The sequence below is a fragment of the Poecilia formosa genome, unplaced genomic scaffold (assembly GCF_000485575.1).
Source record: "Poecilia formosa unplaced genomic scaffold, Poecilia_formosa-5.1.2 Scaffold66, whole genome shotgun sequence".
In the NCBI taxonomy this organism is placed as follows: Eukaryota; Metazoa; Chordata; class Actinopteri; order Cyprinodontiformes; family Poeciliidae; genus Poecilia; species Poecilia formosa.
Window position 1 is genome coordinate 1,944,279 of NW_006800005.1, and position 21,897 is coordinate 1,966,175.

The 21,897-nt window shown below is 40.4% G+C and overlaps 2 protein-coding genes across 3 annotated transcripts; one reads left to right on the forward strand and one right to left on the reverse strand.

The window, feature by feature from the left end:
• Positions 1 to 1,783: 1,783 nt before the first annotated feature.
• acsl4a (acyl-CoA synthetase long chain family member 4a) lies at positions 1,784 to 14,422 on the reverse strand. Of its 2 annotated transcripts, none has more exons than XM_007554818.2 (15): positions 14,316 to 14,422; positions 10,467 to 10,988; positions 10,212 to 10,389; positions 10,005 to 10,114; positions 8,421 to 8,559; positions 8,154 to 8,304; positions 7,761 to 7,884; positions 7,537 to 7,608; positions 7,302 to 7,441; positions 7,007 to 7,179; positions 5,737 to 5,811; positions 5,435 to 5,623; positions 5,167 to 5,281; positions 3,795 to 3,952; positions 1,784 to 3,350 (listed from the first exon to the last, which is right to left on the reverse strand). In XM_007554818.2, exons 2-15 carry the CDS (start codon positions 10,821 to 10,823, stop codon positions 3,193 to 3,195), a joined length of 2,139 nt encoding a protein of 712 aa, XP_007554880.1. In that variant the 5' UTR covers positions 10,824 to 10,988; positions 14,316 to 14,422; the 3' UTR covers positions 1,784 to 3,192. The 2 variants fall into 2 exon arrangements, with proteins under 2 accessions (XP_007554880.1, XP_007554881.1); XM_007554819.2 differs by having other exon boundaries at positions 14,258 to 14,363.
• A 1,826-nt stretch (positions 14,423 to 16,248) lies between these two features.
• Positions 16,249 to 19,114, forward strand: eif4ebp3l (eukaryotic translation initiation factor 4E binding protein 3, like). Its single transcript, XM_007554821.2, has 3 exons — positions 16,249 to 16,639; positions 17,937 to 18,119; positions 18,549 to 19,114. Exons 1-3 carry the CDS (start codon positions 16,507 to 16,509, stop codon positions 18,575 to 18,577), a joined length of 345 nt encoding a protein of 114 aa, XP_007554883.1. The 5' UTR covers positions 16,249 to 16,506; the 3' UTR covers positions 18,578 to 19,114.
• Positions 19,115 to 21,897: the final 2,783 nt, after the last annotated feature.

The following is a 21,897-nucleotide window of genomic DNA, read 5'->3' on the forward strand; positions in this document are numbered from 1 at the left end:
CTGTTGTGATCTCAGGTTTTAGCACCAACTTTTCCTCATTTTATAGCCTCACTTTTTGTTGTAATATTTCAGATTGTTTACAGATAATTTGTAACAAAGAAGCTGCTTCTGCTAAAAGCAAAAAAAAAAAAAAATTAAAAAGTTTCTTCCGTATGACAGAATTATCCCTCTGATTTCACCGCAGAAACTCCATTCTAAGTCATGTGAGTCAATACCAACGCATCCCGTTGCATCGATGTTTACGGTAGCCTCTGATCCGAGGGAGTGGGCTTGTAAACATTTCCTTGAATAATGGAACATCTCCCAAATGCAACAATCCAGGCTTTATGTAGCGTCTGAGTATTTTCCATCATGAGGCAAAAGATCTAACAAAGCACGCTCCAAGATCAGAGCATTAAAATTCGGTGACCATCTTAGGAAATTTCCTGAGTAATAATAACTTCTCTTGGAAGTCGGGGTCAGTTCTCAAAAATTTAAACGGAAGCCAATGAATTACTGGAACCCACAAGCATTAGGAAAAGACTGGTGCCACAAGAATTTCCACAAAAAAAGAAACATAAACTATTCCAACTACTCTGGAGACATGTACAAAAGAAATCTACCAAAATAAAATGGCATCACTTCCAAAACACCTGATAATGACTGTACAGCTCAGCCTGTTTGTTCCTGCTCAAAGCTCCTCCTTATCTGGTCCACACAGTTTATTTAGACCAAAAGATAGAGCAAGTTGAGCTCATGCTTGGAAAAGTGTGCCAGCGGTTTCTCAACATTCAGTTGAAAGTACGCACACTCTTCGAATTCATCAACATTTTGCCCTTTTGCAACCAACAAGAACGGCGCATTAAATATGTCAGGTCGACACAAAGTGACACGTGGTCGTGAGGTGGAAGCAAAATACGATGTGGCTAATTATTTTTAATTTTATTCGGCAGCAACGCACATATTTTCAGTCTCCCTGCGTCATTGCTTTTGTAATGGAAAAATTTATAATTTGTGCCTCAACCCTCTTCTGGTATTTCTACATAGTCTTATCATGAGATTGGTCAAGCTGCTCTCAAAGATTTGTGGATTATCATATGACAGCAGAAGAGAGCTCCTTGATCCTGGAGACTATCTAGTGTTACTTTCCCAATGTGGAACTTATCTGCCCTTTTTAGCATGAAAGAACAACCCCCTATCCTCAACAATAGACAAATGGCAAGACCGTCTGTGTTGGGCTCCACAGAATCCCTGGTACATCACAATGTACATGATTCACACCTCTAGTCCAATCAAGTCTCTCTTCTCTGACCAGAACCTACAAAATGACTCCTTTGACTCTGTATTTTTGTTCTCACCTTGCAAGGTTTTAGTACATTTCTTATTTTCTTCTCTTGTTAAAGTAATTTTTCCACAACACCTTGTAGAATGTTGCAGTTTTTCTTTTCAGTACGTCTCCTACGGCTTTGCTCATCTGTTCACCGACATGTTTTGTTTCTCTTTGCCAAATAGCTCAAGCTTATCTAACAAAGAATTTATTAAAAAGGTTTTAATAATATGAATGTTATAGCAAACCACCATACAGGCCTGGAATGAGTATAGAGGGTCTAAGATGCAGAACTTCCTTGGATAAATTGCTTTGTCAGTATTGAAACTACTTAATGCATAGGTACCAGTTGCTTTCTTCCTTGATGTAAAGTTAACTCATGGAATATTTCAACATTTTATGACTGCTAGGGGAAAAAAAATTAATAATCCTGTGTGAAAGAGTGGGAAAATACCAAACACCAAAACACAAATATGAAAAAAAAAAGTGTTTATTTCTGAAATGCTGAACACACACAATGTGGTCATGGTTGGAGTAACAAATCCGAGTTGGTTCACCGAACATCTGGAAAGTGGTTGCCATCGCCTCAAAGTCCCAACGATGAAAACCCGTCAATACAACAATAACTGGAAAAATAAGTAGAAAAACACTCTGATGATGAAGTGAAACAAGAGTTCTGATCCTCTTCATACCAAGAGTGTATATTGAACTGTTAAGATACACAGACTAATACAGTAGGCCAGTTGGGACTATTGCTAAAAAGCGTTTTTATGTTGAGCGCATTAGCTCTTAAATAAATAAGGTGCCCATGAGAATTTTGTCATTTTAATGTTCCCATTGAAGCAAAACCCGCTCGGTTGACAATTAATTTCACGCTTTAATATATTTACTCGTCTTCCTGAGTGACCTCGTTTACATATTTTGGTCTTTACAAAAAAAAAAAAAAAAAGAAACAGTAGTTGACCAAAAAAAAGGAAGAAAACAAAAAAGACAAGCAAGCATGATCATTTGCGTAAAAAAACAAACAAACAAAAAAACAATGATCATTGTCTGTTTATCTCTAACTGGGCTTAATATTCAATAAATATGTAAACTTAACACGGCAGTAAAGTTGTTTTTGAAACATTGGTTTGTTTTTTCATATTTGGCTCCTTCTACAGTTCTACCACACAAGTACTGCAGACTGAAGGCACAGTAACGGCAATACTCCAGTTGTACAAAAGCGCACACCAAGCCTCTTCGAGGATGACCTAAGTTAATATTTGTATTGGAAGTCACAGCGATTAATTAGAAATATATGGACAACAGTGGTATTTTTTTTTAAAATCACCTAGACTCCAGATGACGGTAGATTTAAGCAGATGGCAGTAGAGTGCTGTGAAAGTCTCTGACCCTTTTGATGAAATTAGACCCGCTGCTTCAGTGCATCTCTTAAGACTGTCGTAGATTCTACACTCATAAATAAAAAGCAGCACATATGGATCGACAGCAACGACTATGTACAGTTTCAGATTGTTACTTTCCTCTTAAGTTCTGTGGTACGCCAGCAGCTTGAAACTGGGTACCAGGGTTGAAAACCGAACCAAAGTGTACAGAACAGAGCCTTTCAGGCACTTTGGCAAACAACCAACATGGCTGCTTCCGACGTGGAAAAAAAACAAAATAAAAAAACAACAACCTTGAATCTCCTAACACGTCAGAAAGAGATGGACGGAAATCGTTTTGTAGCCTGCAGTGGTGCACGTTTCTGTCAGATGTTTGGGTCTGGGGATATTTCCTGAAAAGTGAACTCTTCCAGACTCTTTTCCCTTTGTGCATTGGTTTGGCAAAGCTAGGCTAACTATTTACAGGAACAAATATTGACTACTGTGATATTTAAAACCCGTCTATTTCCTCCCGTACATTCTTTCTATATCGTTGAGATAGTGGTTCTTCAGCTCTTTCCTCTTCAGCTTGAAGGCGTCTGTGACCAGGCCAGTCTCTGGGGTCCATGGCTCAGGACTCAAACGCACCTTTACAGGAACTTCAAACCGCTGGAGTTTAACTAAAAAACACAACAATAAAAAAATCATGTTTTAGCCACACTCCTAGCCATAAAACCACATTTTAAAAAGCTCAGTCTTAAAAGCTACAGTATACTCAGATTGCACATTTTGAACTCGGCTGCACAGAGAGCAGCTGAAACACTACTCATTACATTTTATGACAATCAAGTCACTAAGGTTGGTAAGGAAGAGAACATATTTTTTTCTCCTCCCTGTCTGCACATAATGGCATAGAAATGATCAAGGAGTCATCAAAACAGCAAAAAAAACATGCTAATGTTAGCCTAGCATTTCATGAAACTGCTAAACATTCAACTCTGTAGTTATAAACATCAAATCACAAACATTTTAGATTCAGCAACTTTCTATTCTTATGAGTTGGATTTGTATCTAGAACCAGAAAATAAAAAATTAATTCAGACATCCTGTCAGCTAACTCTTACTTTTAGCTGCGACCTCCATGATCTCCTTCAGAACTTCTTTTTCCATTTCAAGATGGTTGCAGATTTCCTCCCATTTCCCCCCGATGCCTTTCTGCTTGGCCAGCTCCGTCAACTTTTTCTGGTTAGGAACCACAAAGCTGATCACGTAGTTCTGTTCACTGCAGGAACGCACAGCAGGAACAGGGTTAACGTGAAGGTCTCCGTTTCATTTTCATACAACAGCCGTCCAACGGCACATACAAACAAACTCCCATTTATTTTTCAAACACAACTCCACTATACAAAAGTGCTTTACCCAATATTTTCACCGTACACAGTGTTTAAAGATATAGGCCATGTTTTCATTTGCTTTTGCTACCGGTTATCTCTGCATCTGTATTTGTATATGCAAATGTACTATGAGTGAAGCGGGATTTCTGTGTGCCGTTCTGGCAGCAAAGGGACGACTGTTCAAAGAGGACTTCACATCTCAGTGAGGTTAATGGCTCATTCAGCCATGTTGTCATGAATGAGGCTCTGTTTGAGCCAGGATAGATCAGCCAGACACAGAATCTGCTCCGGCAGGTTGTGTGTCAGGACAAATAAACCGAAGCCCTACAGTATAAAGTTAACGTCAACCTAAAACAACAGGCCTTTACCTTGCCTATTTGACCAATAGAGCTGGATAATAAGTCAATAACTATATATCACGACAGATCACCATTGATAGATACGTTTGATAGAATATTTAATAATTTCACTGAACTCCGATCCAGAACCGCAAAGCATTCTGGGGGGATGTAGGCAGAGGAAAGACTTTAGCTGCTCGACCTCTCACGGTCAGCTACGCAAAGTCGGTGGCATCAACTAACTCACTCGCTCTTTGGTTACCTAGCAACAATTTGAATAACTTGCAGCAATGGTTTAAGGTTTCTGCTTGAAGGGGAAAGGTCATGGCGACAGTTTGGCAGCATTTCAGATATTTAAAACTAATCAATAATTATCGATATCGACTTGTGAAATGCTTATATCGTGATGCATTTCACAGCCATGTCGTCCAGCCACATTAACCAACAAACTATTTTTAAGTTCCACTTAAAGTCCCAGTATTTCAGTAATGCTGGTTGAATCTTCACCCATGACCTAGCTGAGCCGTTTCTATGTTCTGCTCTGTTAAGCGGCTCGTTTCATGTGAACATACAAAGAGCCTGAAGCTTTTTCATGACAGGTTACACAGGACATCCCAGTTCAGCTAAACCTGTTTGTTATAAACACAAAAAGCCCTAAAGGTAAAAGACACTATGGGAACATACCAAAAAAAAAAAAACTGTCTTGTTAGCAGCCATCTGGTACATAATGTTTTATATCAGCACACATCAGATCTGTAGATCACCTGTTGGCGTAAACGCAGATATTGTCGATGAGAGCGCAGGTTTTCAGGGCAGATTCCACTTTACCGAGAGACACGTACTCCCCAGCCTGCAGTTTCACCAAATCTTTTTTGCGATCTTCAGAAACAAAAATCAATACAAGTTATAAGGTGCAAAAGTCCAGCTTCTCTTTTTACCAGTCTATAAGCTGTGTGTGTGTGTGTGTGTGTGTGTGTGTGTGTGTTTTGCAAACAGAACCATTGAGTGAAGCTGACTGGGCAACATACACACCTACAATCATCAGACAGCCATCCGGGTAAACCTCTCCAATGTCTCCGGTGCAGAACCACCTCTGACCGTTCTCGTCTGTAAAGAAGTCCTGATTGTTGCCGTCTTGCCCAAAGTAACCCATGGTAACATTGGGACCACCAATCAGGATTTCCCCTCTTGGATGAGGCTCGTCTTTGCTGGTGTAGCCCCCTGAGAGGTAAAACGGAGCAGGCAGATTGTAACGCGCAATTATCCTGCATTAAAAAATAGTTTCTGTTGTGCCGATTACAGCATGCAGCAACATGCTGTGGGCTGAGTTCTACCTTCAGCCCAGTCTCTGAGCTTGATCTCGCAGCAAATCAGAGGAGCTCCAACACGGCCGGTGCTGATGTCTGCGACTGCAAAACAAGATAGTTACTGGGTTACTCATTTATCTTCTTTTCAAGTCAGTCGTACATAGGAAACTATTTTATCTGTCAGTTACTGCAAAAATATGAATCTCAATGCAGATGGCAAATGAGTTTCAAATAATGAGATTTCTGAAGAGTTACTAGTAAATCATGCCTGTCTGCCAACTTTTCCACAATTATAACCCTGCTGTCTTCCCTAGATCTCATGATCCTATTTAGTCGCCGAACACTATTCAGATTACATTCCGCACAAGTGGGCTTCATTTTTTAGAGGTTCACTGAGAAATTAGCCAATTTTCTTAATTTTGGGAAATTGGACGATGCATGTGAAACAGATCTTATCCAATGATCTTTTCCAACTGTGCAAAAGTCTGATAAATCAGTCACTGATTGACCGACCAGTTCAGAAGGTCTGCATGTGTCTGATTAAAACAATAGACATCCCACTGTTAGCAACTTTGTTGCCACATTTTGCCTTTTTTTTCCCGAAGAAAAAAAGAGAAAAAAATGCAATTGGCTAAAATTGGAATCAACCAGAAAACGGCCATCATCGCACCCCTACCAACGCCACGACTTCTGAAAGTGAGTAGTTGCAGTTGGTTTTATTTAGAGCAGTCAGAGTAGAAGGGGGCTAACATCAGCAGCATTCAGCTTCCATGCGCCACAAATCTGGAAGAAACTTCCAGAAAACTGTGAAAACAGCCAATCAGTTTTATCACTGTTTTTGATGATGATACGCGATAAAACTTCATGTTTGTTCTCAAATTGGTGACTGATTTTTGTGTTTGTCACATTTTGGTTTTGTGTTTTTATGATGTAAAGCACTTTGAAGAGCCTTGTTGCTGAAATATGCAATACAAATGAACTTGACTGATAAAGTCCAACTAAATGCCACTGTGGTTTGTTGCTGAATACATGAAAAACACTTTTGCACGTTACTTTACATCTCTGCTAATTTGTTTTTGCTTGTAGTGAATTTTGTTGCTGAACATATTCCTAACTTTTCCACAGTGCATTTGGATGAAGGCTCCAAAGCTTGACCACTACTTAATGCTGTGTTATGTTCTATTCCATCCCAGATGGTGCCCATGTATTTTTTTTTGTGGTTTTTTTAAATGACTTCTGGCCAAACACCAGCCTCCGTCATAAAAAAAACAAAACCAACAAAAGAACAACAACATACCTTCAGTGATGGTGCCGGCTCCACAGGTTTCGGTGAGGCCATAGCCCTGTCCCACTGGACAACAGAAGCACACGTTCATGAACCTCTGAGTGGCTGAGGACAGGGGAGCTCCGCCGGACAACATCATCCTGACTCGCCCACCCAGCAGTTTCTTCACTTTCTGGAACAGCAACCTGCAGAGACGCGTTACAGATTATTTGGATTTGAGGCTAAACAACCACAACGTCATGTGCCAGGAAAAAAAAGCGCTCCGATGAGGGTGGAGGGGGAAAGAAGTGGCGTTTAGGTTTCTTACTTGTTGCAGAGAGGTGCGTCATGGCCCCTCTTGACCTGCTCCAGTTTGTATTTGTAGCCCAGAGTAAACAGTGTCTTCTGAAGGTAGCTCATTTCCTGCACTTTACTCATTACATTCTTGTTGATGCGATCCATGATTTCCTGTTTCAACGGAAAAAATGAACGGATTTATTTTGTTGGAAAATGAAGTAGTAAAAAAAAAAAAAATGCTGGAAAAAAAAGTTGTATATTCTTACCGGCACCGCTGCCATCAGAGTGGGTTTGAGGACAGAGCAGTCTCCTTTACTTCCTTTCTTTATTCTGGTGGACTAAAGGTGACAGAGGCCAATGAACTGACAAAGATCAGCAATACTTTTCTGACTCAAAACAGCAATGACGAGCGAGACCACTCCTACGAATGACCTTTCACATGATTACAAAATAAAGCACACGGCTGCGTCACACTGTGAGCCATTTTTACCTGATCTGACAAAGTCTGGGGGGATGAGTAACCAATCCGGCAGCCGTATGTTACACAAGAGATTTCCGCTGTCATTTCCAGAACATGAGCCAGGGGCAGATATGCGATGTAAGTATCATCAGGTCTGTCAACACACACACACACACACACGTCAAATCCAGTCGTTACTGATCATCTTCTCTTCCACTTATTTATCTTAACAATGAGGAACTTTGACTACCAGTTCCCTAGCCGGCTGTTTGAAATGCACGCTGTCACAATAATGCAACGTTTGAAATCAGCTGAGTGGCACACAGGGGTCACTCTAGGGCAGCCCTCCAGATTTACCACTCTGAAACATCAACGTATTCAGAGGCCTGAAAATGAGTGATGATGAGAACTGGTGAAACTTACCCAAGTCCAGGGATGCGTTCACACTGGCCTGTCATCCCCGCGATCAGGTTGCTGTGGACTATCATGACCCCTTTGGGTCTGCCTGTGGAACCGCTGGTGTACATCACCACGGCCAGATCGGAGGACTGCGGCGTCACAATTTCTCTCTCCGCTGCAGGAGAAATAAAGCAATCACCGTCTTTTACAGCAGAAATTTAAAAGGAAAAATATAAAAAAGAAAAAAAAAAAAGAAATGCAACGATTTGAGCAAGTTGAAGAAATGCACACCGTTCTCTGGCAGGACGCCCAGGTCCCGCACCGCCTGCATGCTGTGAATGGAAAGTCCTTCTGGGTAGCCTTCTGTGTTCACCTTCTTCTCGTCCACGTAGATGATGTGCTTCAGTTTGGAGATCTGTGGTAGTACTTTCTGTAGAAATAAAAATATAACAGTCAATGCGAGTCATTTTACATAAACGTTAAGTGTATTTTCACTGGCGCAACCCTAATAATCATCGGCTGATTCATGTCACCCGGTGATCTCTCATCAACCCGATTGACTCTCTGCACTGAAACTCCCGAGTCAGCGTTAATGCCTCAATCAGATGTTAGTCCCACTTTGAAGCACAACCCTCTTTGCAACCCGAGTCATTTGGTTTACTATATACAATTGGACCCGTTTGGTCAGTCGCAACCAGCTCTTCTATGATCCATCGCCATCCTCACTCGGCACATTTCCAGACCACAAAAACAAACAACCATGAGTCGGCATTTCTACCTGGGGAAAGTACAGCGTGTCACAGGCGTTGGTGTCCAGCGCCGTTTGGAAAGTTCTGTGTTGCATCATTCAGCCGTTGTGTACAAATCAACATCCTGCATCTCTGATCCAGGCTTTCCACTCATTTAAAGTTTAAGACTTTTAGTACTATAGTAGTGTACACTTAGAAAATGAATTAGTTATGGTAAATTACTTACTTTAACAACTTCTATTTCATTCAATTGATGATTTAAGAAAACTGAAATCCAAGCAGTCTATTCTGTGGTATGGAGAAACCTTCAGAAAAGTAATCAATAATAGGTTTTATCCAGTTACTGATTTCCCTGTTTTAAAGCCAAGTCTGGTAAGATCTGATATGACAATAATCTTTAGATTTTAATAACATAAACCCACAATAAGCCAGTTTCAGAAACACAATTCTTCTACAGGTCGGAGATGAAGGTTGATTTTTTTGAGGATGCCAACAGTGATTATTAGTTTCCTACATTATGTTTTAATAGATAGTGTGGCAACACACCACTTTCTGTTAAATGCTACAAATAATGCAACAAAATGAACTTCACCTGTGAAATTCCCCACCCCCAAAAAGCAACAAAATTTCTGAAATGTTTTGTGTATTTAAGACTTTCTATGGGCCAAAACTGAGCGAAATAAATGCAAGACTTTCTGAATTTGCTAAACCCGTTTGAGTAAAAGGTGAATAAAACAGCTGACATATTCCAAATTATTTAGAAATGCCACCATTTTTGTGATGTCAGAAAGGAATGCAATATTGGTTCTCCCTAAATAAAATCAACCCAAACTCTTCCTAGACTGAAGATCCACTTGTTTTGGAATATGGCTATAGAGTTGCTAAATCTCTTATAGAGTGATGTGAACATTGTGATATCATGCTTGGAGAAAAACTTTACAATCAAAAACTGTTTTAAAGTCACACCTAATCTCATTTCTGCACATACTAAAGTGTCTTCAATTAATTTATGCACAATAAACCACATCATACCCTTGTTTTCTTCTAGGTCTCATGAAGATCTTCTGATAGCTTTTAAAACCACATAATTAGACACACATATTTTCAAGCACGGCTTTAAACTCACTTTGAGTTTGCTTTCGAGCAGCTCCATGCTGGTCACCAAGTGAGTGACTCCAGTTTCGTTCAGTCCGTACGCAATCGCATCTTCTCCCAGCGTAGCGTAGAACGTCACCACTGTAAACATGGCGTGTTAAATGCAGCTCGTTTATTTTTTTTTCCTATTATTTGTATGCATTTTTCATGACATCAGCTTGCACTGGGCTTTCCTTACATGGGAAGTTGTGCCTGAAGCATGCCTGAGCAGTTATCATCCACTCCGCTCTGGTTTCGCAGAAAATGGCGATGGTGTTTTTGGGCTGCTGTCCCAGAGCTGCCAGTCCGTTGCCAAAATCACTCACTGTAGAGTCCAGCTCGTTGTACGACAGCCACTTGTACTCTCCCAGTATCAGCTAAACGGAGAAACAATTAAATGAAGCTTTAGATATGTCCCCGAACAGGTAACAGTGGAAAAGCTAGACAGTCTTACCTTTTTAAACACTTTGCCGTTGGGCTGGATCTCGTTCTCTTCGCTCAGCACCTCTCTGGTGCCGAGACAATCGGCTGGTCCGAAGCGTTCCACTGCGTGCTTGAACAACTTGTCCAGCGTGTCCTTCCCTTCGAAGTCCTCTATGGCCAGGGACTCAAAGTGGTCCACAGAGCGGTACGGCCCCTCTGGGGACCCTGTGGTGGAGCGGGCCTTCATTCTCGTAGACTGCGTCCTTTTTTGGCCGGCTCCGGTGATGAAGTACCAGGGCAAAAAGGATATGAGGGAGTACAGCCAGATCAGAAGGTGGACTGGAAAGAGGAGGATTGACTTGAGGGTTGAGTCTGACTGGGCGCCCATGATGCCCTCTGGGTGCGTTTAGAAGGGAACTGAAAAGCAGACCTTGGTTTGTCAACCGCGACTGGACCTTTATCCTGGCACAGGAAAGGACCGCAGACAGATTTTTCCACAAGGTCTCACGGGCGCAGAATGAAGGTTTCTGGTCCAAAGTCCCCACAGATTCAGCTAAAAGTGGAAACAAAAGGAAACAAGAACAAGAAAATACTTCAATATGAAAGTAAAATGTAATTCAAATGCTAAAAATCCTGATCTAGTTTGCATCTGGCATCTAGTCTTATCTTATTCGTCTTTACTGAGGTAACAAAATTGGGGGAAAAAAAAACAAAAAAAAAAAACAGGCATGGGTAACTTATTTGTATCAAAATTGGTCAAATCCCCCCGCCCCCCACCCATAGCTGGGCATTACTGATCAGCCATTTAAAAAAACGCTCCTAATTTATCTTGTTTTTAAAAAGACACTTTTTTTCCCCAAAAACTTCCAGAAACTAAACAGGAACGCCACCTATGTCTTTAATTAAAGCAATGCTGTCGTAAAATGAGAGTTCACAAACTCAAAGCAGCATGACTGCCACTGGAACGAAAAGATAATCATCAGCTGATATCAGTTTATGACTTATGTCACTTTATGAAAAAATAGCAAAATGTCAAACGGCCATCATAACCTGCAAAACACGAACTTGACAACTACTTCTAAATGTAACTGTGGATCAAAGTTTTAAAAAACCTGCTACTTCTACATTAAATTACTATATAGTATTGAAGCTATGTTCCTTTGTCAGCACTTGGGATAGTCAGTTCATTTTAACATTTTGAGTAAATGCGGTAATGCTGTGTTATTTTTACACAAGGTTATTATATTGAGAGATTCTCGCACTGACCTATATCTAGACTTAGTAAAGTGCAATAATTATTTAATGTTAAACTGATGATGTGTAAAGCCTCCACCGCATCAACCAGTAAAAAAGGGAAGTTTTTAATGATGCCAGACTTGAGATCTGAAAAAAAAAAAAACAGAACTCCAAAAAAGAACTTTTTTAAATCCAAGAAGCGAGAAACTCACAAGTTACTAACAAACCTAACCCAACCAACAGAACTATAAGCAGAAAAGACATTTTTCACAACAACAATAATCAGTGTCATCACTTACCAGATTTTTCCCTCACTCTGTAAAAATCAGACAGTCAACCTCTAGCTTTAAGTGCAGCCTTCTTGAGTCACAATTGTTCCCTCCCTTTCACTCAAACACCTGTTGTCTTTCATGAACTAAAGAGGCGGGGGTCATCTGAGAGGTCACAGAGGGATGAAGCAGTGTGGACAAGTCGCCCCCACTGGCCTGGCTGGCTGCCGTCCAATGACAACAGCCCTGCGAGCTATGCTGGAGGGGATAGAGCGACAGACAACCAATGACGATGCTCTCGAGTCTCACCCCACTCGGTGGTCAGTGGAAGAGCCACTATAGGTCAAGCTCAGCTTGACAATGACCTCACCAAAGCGGATGTAGAGGAGATAAAACCCAGTGAAAGTGTGATTTAAAAAAAAAAAAAAAAAAAAAAAAAAAAAAGGCTGAACACACAACCAGGATGGACAAACATGAAAATGTGTGCTGGAGTCTGCTTAAACAAAGGGTTAATTGTAACGTGTAGTATTCGTGTAGTTGCTAAGGGTGGAGTGGCGTGTGCTTCCAACTGCTTGGAAACGTCATCTTGAAATTTGCAAATTTCCAAACAGTTACCGCTTCGATGCTATATTTGACAAACTATTATATGTCAGGTTCCATGAAATCATAACCTGCTTTGGAATTTTATCTTAAACCATTCTGCACAGACGCTCACTGTTGTTGATGCTCACTATTGAGTCTGAGACAGAGCTCACACAGCACGCTGCGGACATCAATGTGGAAAATGTGGCTTAGCTACAACCTGCGTCGTCATCATAACTTGAGTTTTTTTTCCTGTATTTTAAAAAGAAATGTCGGCGACACACACTTTGAGACAGCAACCACATGTTGAAGAGGTTTATTAGAGATTTGAGTCAGCCAGCTTCCCCTTAAACAGATTTTTTTAATAAAGTGTATTCAATAAATGCATCAAAAACTGAGACTATTTCAAAGATTTTTACAGAACTAGAAGCCTCCGTTTTTCAGTGGCCTGGGAAGTGAAGCCGGGGCAGCTGCTTTGCAGAATGTAGCCTCTCTATATATAATGTATTCATGCCACCACTGGTTTCACACTGGCACACATATCAAACAGCAAGCACTTTCGCTTATAAAAGAAAAGTCTGAAAAATCCACAGACATAATCGTAGTTTGTAAATTAGCTTAATCCCCAACTGATTTAGCTTTAATGTTAACATGATAAAAATGATCCGATACATTTTGTTCTGACAGTGAATAACAAAAAAAATGTTAGGTCTTGCCACCATTTTAACCCTTTTAACCCCTGCCGTACCTTTAATCACACATGTCCTCTCCAATGTGGATCATCATTTCATAATAAATTATATGGAACTGACCTGTTCTTGCAGCATCAGGCTGCACAAAATGTGACTCACATTTCAGTGAATCGCGCCTCTAATGTACGTCAAACAACTGTATGAATTCCTTAAATAATGGCTGAGAGATAGATGTGGAAAAACTGCAACATTCAAATTCCAGAATCGTATTTCTCTTTTTCTGACCCATATTATATAGCACCTTGAAACCTGCTTACACTTAAATATATACAGCTTACTTATTTTAATGCTAAAAACAACAGGGAAGAGGGGCAGGTGGGAGAGGGGCCGGGAACGCAATGGTGGGACGTGTTCATTTTTGGAGAATGACGCACCTGAGGAAACAGCACGTTGGTTAGCGTCAGTCTGGTTTCCTGGCGGCTGATACCGTAATATTCAAATGAGCTCATATATAACCCCCAATAATATAATGTTCTGTAACATCCGTCTCTTCGCTGACATAACACCTGAAGACTGGTCTGAAACTGTACATAAATGCAACACAGCAGGAGCGCGTGAATAAGCAATCACCATGGTAATATCTGGTATCCCTTTTAGACGAATACAGCCAAGATATTTTTATACATCATTTATCTTAATGGTAGTTACGAGTTGCTGCGTTATTTCCGCCTAAACCCAATCTAGTTTAACATCCCCATAAACTTGCTAATACAATAAGGTCTATTAAAAGAAAAACTGTGGGAATTGGTAACATTTTAACAGGGATATTCTCAAGGGACTGACTAACAAAAGGGAAACAGCAGACAAAACGTTGACAAAAAAAAAAGAAAAAAAAGAAGCCGCCTCATGTTACTGACACCATTGAGCAACCCAAACGTAAGTTTATACCCCGCCGAGGAAGTGGTTTAAAGCTGTTCAGTGTGGCCCTTATAAATCACCCCAAACACGATTCAACAAACGAATAAAGGCAATAATAAGCTTACGGTTTCAGTTTAAGAGACTGATATCCCGCTTATCCCGGCATGTTCGGCACGTTCTTACCTCCCCGGCGGCAGCGGCACACAAGGCGTCCAGTCGTGTCTGAACCAGAAATGACCGAAAGTTACCTTTTTCCTTTGACGCCTACGTCATCTGATTCCATATTTCTGAACCAATCAGAGGCAGCGGCGGAATTTGCTCTCATGTCTCTTACGTCTGCAAGAAGAAACATACAACAGGAAGTCAGTCATGCCTTAGTCAAATGTTGATATTGAAGATGTTATTTCATGGTTGTTCTTATGAAGTCATTATTATTTATATTAATGTACCAGCGAAACGAAGATAGCCAGGTTTAATATATTTTACGTCTGTAAATCCAGACGTGATTCACAACAAGTCACAACAATATTAGAAAAAAGCTTGGCTCCCCAAATAACCCAGTATTCTACATGCAGTCTAAATAAATTTACAAATACGTTTATTACTCGCTATGAATTCTTATATTACTCATTTCCTTTCTCGCAACCTTATAGTCATACAATATACTTAAATTTTTCACTGTGAATAAAAAAAAATATTTAAATGCTTGGATTAATATATGCTTTTGTGAAAGAATCTGACTCCAATTTAACATTTATGCATCTCATCGTATCAGGGGAAAAACACGCAGCAGAAAATTTTATATTAATAATTATAGAAGATAGGCCACAAATTTGGACAGGACAACGTCGCCCCCGAGTGGTTGGCAAGTACGAGTTCTTCTTTCCTCGAAGCCAGGAAGGAAATGTCTGAAAGGAACAACACCGAAGAGCATTTCCTAATCTCACATTCAAGACTCAGAGCAAAAGTAGACATTGAAATCAAATTCAGTGTCTAATATTTCCACACCAAACAACGTTTCACCTGCATTTTCTGTGTAGTCAATGTTTACAATAACACTATTTGGCGTGTTTGCACAGCTTTGAAAGCATTCAACTGTCCCTATCACGGATTTACAAAACAGATAAAGTCAAACAGAAAACTGCAGTTGAGTCTAAATAAAAGTGTTGGTATTTTTCCCCCAGTAAGGTAGCAATTAAATATTTAAAATGAATTTAAAAATGACTTAGATTCTTATGACACGTCCTTAGTGTCTATACAAAACAAAGTGTGTTTGTGTCCCGTTTAGGTCAGTTCTGCAGTGCCATCGAGTCCTAGAGAAACACGTCACAGAGATATGACTCGTATATGATGCTGAGTTTAGAAACAACTGCGACGAGCGCTTCGTGAAAAACGTGTCCCCCCCTTAGTCCAGCAACATCACAGGTAGGGGGCAGTGTTACCACTTGTGATTGAGAACATGACGAGGAGATGGGCTTCTTTTTATAACAGCAAAGCCCGGAGAGCAGCGGACCATGACCAAGCCACCAGACGACTTCCTCACCCCACCCTCAGACAGAAAGTATTATCCTTTGTATAATAGATTTTATTATAAGGAATTTAAAATAATTCACACAAGGATTACATTTTGGAATATCTACAGATGGGGTGTCCAAACATTTTTGTCATGTTGGGCAAAAGTCAAAAGTAGTCGCAGGCCACAAAACAAACAAACAAATAAACAAATAAACAAACAAACAAACAAAAAAAGCTGAACTTGTTTTGGGTACTCACTTCCAGTCAAACTAGCCACCCACAATCCACCAAGGCATCATCAATATTTGATAACATCACAAAATCAGTTTTGTTCATCCTCACATTATTCACAACATTAACTCATTAAATAAAAACGAGTGAATACATTCAGGTAGATTCAGACAAACTTATTTCTATGAGAGATTACCATCGGTAGTAAACCTGCATGTATGTTTATTTTCGAACAAAGTGGTGAGCCCATTAATCTGGTGTATGTCCAAGTCCCCTCCAGCATTGTTACACCGCCCTCGCAGGCTGTCCTGTACAATGAAACGTTCGCACCTCCTAACTGTCGCCCCCACGTGTCACAGAGTCGCTGCACAAAAACATCAAGTCTGGCTGCTGCAGCTGTGTGGGCTCCAAACGCAGCACATGGTGTCGTCTACCAGCTTCTTCTGGCGACGGAAACGTATAGGCACTTAACTCTGAGCTTGTTTCATCGTTTGCTTTACGACTTTTAAATTAACTTCGGCTATAATATTGACGGGTTTTGTTTTTCTTTTCTTTTTGTTTTACCGTGCGGAAAGCAGAGAGGAGGTAAAGCTGCGACTCAAACTTAGCTGCTACGTTTAAACCGAACATGTCGACTGGCACGAAACAAGTGAAGAGCTGCCCCATCCCGACCAAGGTCCTCACCCTGAAGGACTGGTCCCAGCTGCCCGACTGTTACAGCCAGACACCCGGGGGAACCCTCTTCTCTACCACGCCCGGAGGTAAAACTGTTGCGTGTTCTCATGTTGCTTTTATTTGTGGCTATTACAAAGTGGCAAATGCAGCCCCCTTTAGAAAAATATCACTTAACTTGAATAATTTAAGTATTAATCGCGCTATTTCGGTTTTTCCTCCGTTTTTCCTATGTGCTCTCGCAATGACACAATTAATGCAAAACGGGTGGATTGAAAGCAAAACACAATTCTGACAAATGTGCACTCATGTCATAAGCAACACTGTCCTAAAATCTTTTCTCTGCACATTGACAGTTGTCTATCTCATATCTTTTTGCTAACGTCAACCAGACATTTTAATATAGTCTGTCTTCCTACTTCAAAATGTTTAATCTTAAGGTATTCTTCTCAAACGCGTTTGCTTTCCCGTATTTAAGCAATCAGATGCTTAGTGCGACTCGTTTCCTCCTGCACAGGTCCTTTTAAAACGGCTCAAAAACAATCCTCCCCGCATGAAAACAAAAGGAAGTTTCAAACTCGTGACTTGCAGAGGGTGTACATTTGCGGCTCAGATCAGAGCCATTTGATTGGCCTTTGTCTGTGGTGCAGCTGGAGGCCGTCCAATGTTTTGAGTTAGAAGTGCATAAAGAACATGCTGTACGAATTGAAAAGAAGGGGAGTAAATGTTTAATGCGCAGGGGAGCCGTTTTTGCATGGATGGCACAAGTTGTGCAAGAGATTCCACCACTGTGTTTTGACTTGCATTCCATCTCGTATTTCTTCTTCTTCTTCTTCTTCTTCTTCTTCTACACAGCCTTGTCATGAACTGCATGCTGAACCATCTCCTCCTCTGCTTCCCTTTGTCCAGGATGAACTGTCCAAACCCCATTACATAACATGTTTTCTCTCAGCCAGGCTGATACTTCGCAGAACAGTTCAAACTCCAGTTCAGAATAACATGAGCTGCAGACCGCTCCCAATGCCTCATGGTACAAATTTTCAAAACAGGTCTTTTATGACATAATCCATGGGTGCGTTTGAACCTGAATGTACAGCTCTCAGTCATAGGTTGTCAACATGTTTGTTTTTTGCTTTATCATTAAGCTGGAGGGTTTTGGAAAAAAAATGTCAAAGATTTGACTGCTTAGGGGGTGAAAAAAGGTAAGGGAAGCGAGCAGAAGCATGTTTTCCACACTGAACTTTTCTTTTTTGCCTCAAAGATGACATAAATCCACATCGTTGCTTGCAAAGATGCGGTGTAAGTTGACTCTTCGCCAACGTGAACTTTCACCATAAGGTCTTTATTTACGCCAAATGTCCTCTCTCTCATCGCCGCCGAACGCAGGCACCCGCATCATCTACGACAGGAAGTTCCTCCTGGACTGTCGGAACTCCCCTCTCGCCAGGACGCCGCCGTGCTGCCTGCCACAGATCCCGGGAGTGACGGTACCGGCCACACACGCGCACCACACGGGGAAACTGCAGGACCTCAAAGAGGAGGCCGAGGAGGAAGAGAAGGATATCGGAGGTAAATATTTGCCCGTTTAGCTACTGTTTTATGAATGCGTGTGTGTAAATGTGGCCGTTTTTTTTTTTTTTTTTTCATTAGGCTCCTGAGGGGAAGCAGCTCATGAAAACAGGTTTACTGGTCTGAGCTGTTGACTTTGAAGGTAAATGCAGTGATGGTTTATCTAAAGAGACGTTGAGACACTTTCAGGTTGGACATAGTTCAGTGCTTTGAAGTTTTTCAAATGGTTAAAATGTCCCTGTCCAACTAAACTCAAAGATCAAAATTCACTTTTATTCCCCTGTCTGTCGGTAAACACAGCATACTGATAAGTTCTGCAGTGTCTCGTCTCTCTGTTGTCCGTTAGGGCGTGACCACATGGGGTGATTTATCTGATGCAACCTTTTTTTTTTTTTAATGCTAATTATTTTTTTGTCCGTTTCTTTGCAGATGACAGCCAGTTTGAAATGGACATCTGAGTCAGCAGTACTACCTCCTGTGGAGTGTTGAGTTTAAATGCCTTATAAGTCGTAAAAGACTAAAGCATTGCATACAAAGCTCTTTTTTTTCACTTTTTTTTTTATTAACAACTGAGGAACCTACAATGGAAAAAGTAACCAAATGTAAGGTGTTTTTCACCTTATAAAATTGGGTGCAAATTGTTTACCTTCGGATGGATTGGTTGGTCGCTTGTTTCAAAGAAACTATGGAATCAAGTATGAAATCGGTTTTGATTTAAACTTTTTTTTTTATTATCTTTTGTAAATAAGAAACTTGTACTATGTTTTAAGTTTGAAGATTATGGTTATTTCATAAAAGCATGTATAAAAAAGGTGTTCGATACATGAATCAGTTTGCTTTTGTTGAATTCCCTCCAAAAAAGAAGGGTGGGCTATCGGTACATGCATACATCTCCCTTACATTTGGGGAAGGGGATTGGCTTTCTACTGAAAAAAAAATCAGCTCTTTGTTTTTGTATGGACACGAGTTGTGAAAAATAAATAAGTAAGCTGTCATCTTGTGTGTGTTTTCTGTTGACAAGACTGATTTTTCCCAGTTACATTAAAAACTGAAGGAATTTAATGACTTTTTACTGTCATGGTGAAGCTGAACACCAGTGTACATAACTGTGTCCTGAACTTCACTCAAACCTGTTTCTAAGGCCTTTCTTTAACACAATATCTCACTGATTCGTCACGGCCTGATTCGGAACATGGTGACTAATGCAATATTTTGGGGGTTGTTTTGTGTGAAACCCAGACGGGCTGAGTCAGTGTAACAATGTTGGTTTTACTATGAAGTAGATGCTTAAGGCCAAGTATAAATATTGGTGCCAAATCTGATACAGTTCTTTGGGAAAGTATTTGCACGCTTTGAACTCATTGACATCTAGTCAAGTTACAACAGCAAACTTGAATGTATTTTTCTTTTCCGCCTCGATTTTATGTGAACTTTCACATCAGATATGCGCGCACAGTTGTGCATAATTTTAAGTGGAATACATAGGATTTTTTTTTTGCTTTTTCCAGATTTCTTGCAACATCCCGTGGTATTGCACAACGCACATTTCCCTTCACGTACTACTTTTAGTAGCTTACGTGACCATCCTCACAAAGTGTCATGAAATATGAGCTACGGTGACATTGAACTTTCATTCTTTGCTTCCACATATCCCATATGCATTGATTGGTCCAAGTGAACAGCTATTTGCCAGAGTATTGATTTACACAAATCTGGGTCAACAGGTACATTATCTACTGTCGCTCATTCCACAGACATTTCTTTTTACGCTTGGGCATGTTTCACCACTCGCTCCAGTGTGTTCTATTGGGATTCAATGTGGTAGACCAACAGCAAGTAAAAGTGGAAGAAATCTAATGACTTCCTTGTATTTAACTGCCTTTCCATCATAATTAAACTGCATCTCCTTGGCTGTTAAAGAAAAGCATTCACACTGTGGTTCATCTGACCTAATGTTTAAAATCCCTTTTTAGCCTTTCATTAAGTATATGGTGGCAAAATACAAAACGCACGCCACACTTTTTCAGATTTCTATTTAAACAAATCTCTGTTTTTATCACAACTATACACTACTTTGTGTCGGTTTATCACATAAAGTCCAAGTCAAGCACAGCAAAGTTTGCAGTTGTGGTAAGCCAATGAAAACGTTCAGAAGGTAGGAATGTTGATGCAAATGAGCACGCGCACGCTCTCTCTCAGCTTCAAACTCTCCATTATCAGACATATCTAAGAGATGAGACACAGCGTGGCGTCTGTGTGGCAGATGGACTGAGTTGAAAGAGCATTTTTAGACACCTCAGACCCACCCAGGCCCGCCTGCGCCGCGGATTCTGCTGCTACCCTTGAATCGTCGACACGATCAAGGCCGGGTCTCCTCGCTTGTCCCAGATCTGTAGATCATATGCACTGACAGAAAGGGGAAGGTCCGGCCTTCAGGAATGTGAGCAGCTGCTGCCTGCAAGCCAGACATGTCCACAATGCAATCTTTAGGCTGTTTCACCTATCAGCTGTCTCAGATTTGTAATTACACACCGCCTATTCTAGCATTAATGTTTAATTCAGCTCCGTCGAGGCAGCTGTGTGGATTTTGTCGAGGTCCATCTCTAGACTAGTGGAAGCAGATAGGCGCTCTCCGGCGTCATGTGACTTGGCGATATATGTCAGGCCGCACAGCTGTTCCTGTCTCACCACTAAGCAAAATTAAAGCTAACAAGTGACTTGAGATTCAATATTTTCATGCTTCGTAACAAGATTAAAAAAAAACAAACTCAGAATTATACCATCATGGGAATTATTTGGAGAGTTGAGAAGTAGTTTTATGTGTACTGTGCTGCTGTTTTGTTCAGTGAGAATGCAGAAATGAAGCAAAGGAAAGGGTCAAAATCCACTTTCATTAGCCAAAGTTTGAGTTTGTTTGGCATGTGAAAAAAACATCTAATGCCAGCTGACTTCGATAAGCACCATGAGATGCTGATTTGTGCACTTCTTCATGCACAAATGTATGAAACTGCAAATGCAAGAAAAGCCCCGCTACTTCTGCGGTAGTCTTATTGATATCAATAATTATTGGCACAGATTGAAGAGAATTTTATTTTTTTTTTTTTTGGCAGAACAAACCTTATCTCCTGATCTCTTATAATGTAAAATGCACTGAAGTTGGTGTATACATATAGACATATAGAAATGTAGGTATGCTGACAGACAAAGAGACAGATGGAAGCTTGTAAATAGGATTTATCATCTAGATTCACATGCCTGGTTCAAATTCCCATGCATATGTTCCCTTATAGCATGCTCAATGTTTGTGCTATTTCTGCCCACATTACTTTTTTTTATTTTGTACAATTTGGTTTTGAATTCGTTGGGCTGAAAGAGAGAAGATCGAAATCTAAATCATAATTAACGTAGATAAATATACCTTGTTCCAGTATATTCATTCAGTTAAAACTGATGTGCCAATTTTCTCTGAGTATGCATATTCATCTAATTTGTTATCATAACATAAGTACTTACAGACTTTTAATTAAATAAAATAAGTTACCCTACAAGTTGATTATTGATAGATACGGGCTTGGTAGGAAAGTTATAGATTTTGTTAAAGAGACTGATAAACATTTTTAGCAGAAATATAATTGGTCTGCCCCTTTTGTGAGCCTTTCGAACATTCCTAAAGTAGAATCATAGATTAGCATGCTCTGCTTTGATGTTCAGAGAACGGTCCTTGAAAACCAGCTCCACATATGCTACAAAGGTCACCATCTATCAGAGACACGTGGCC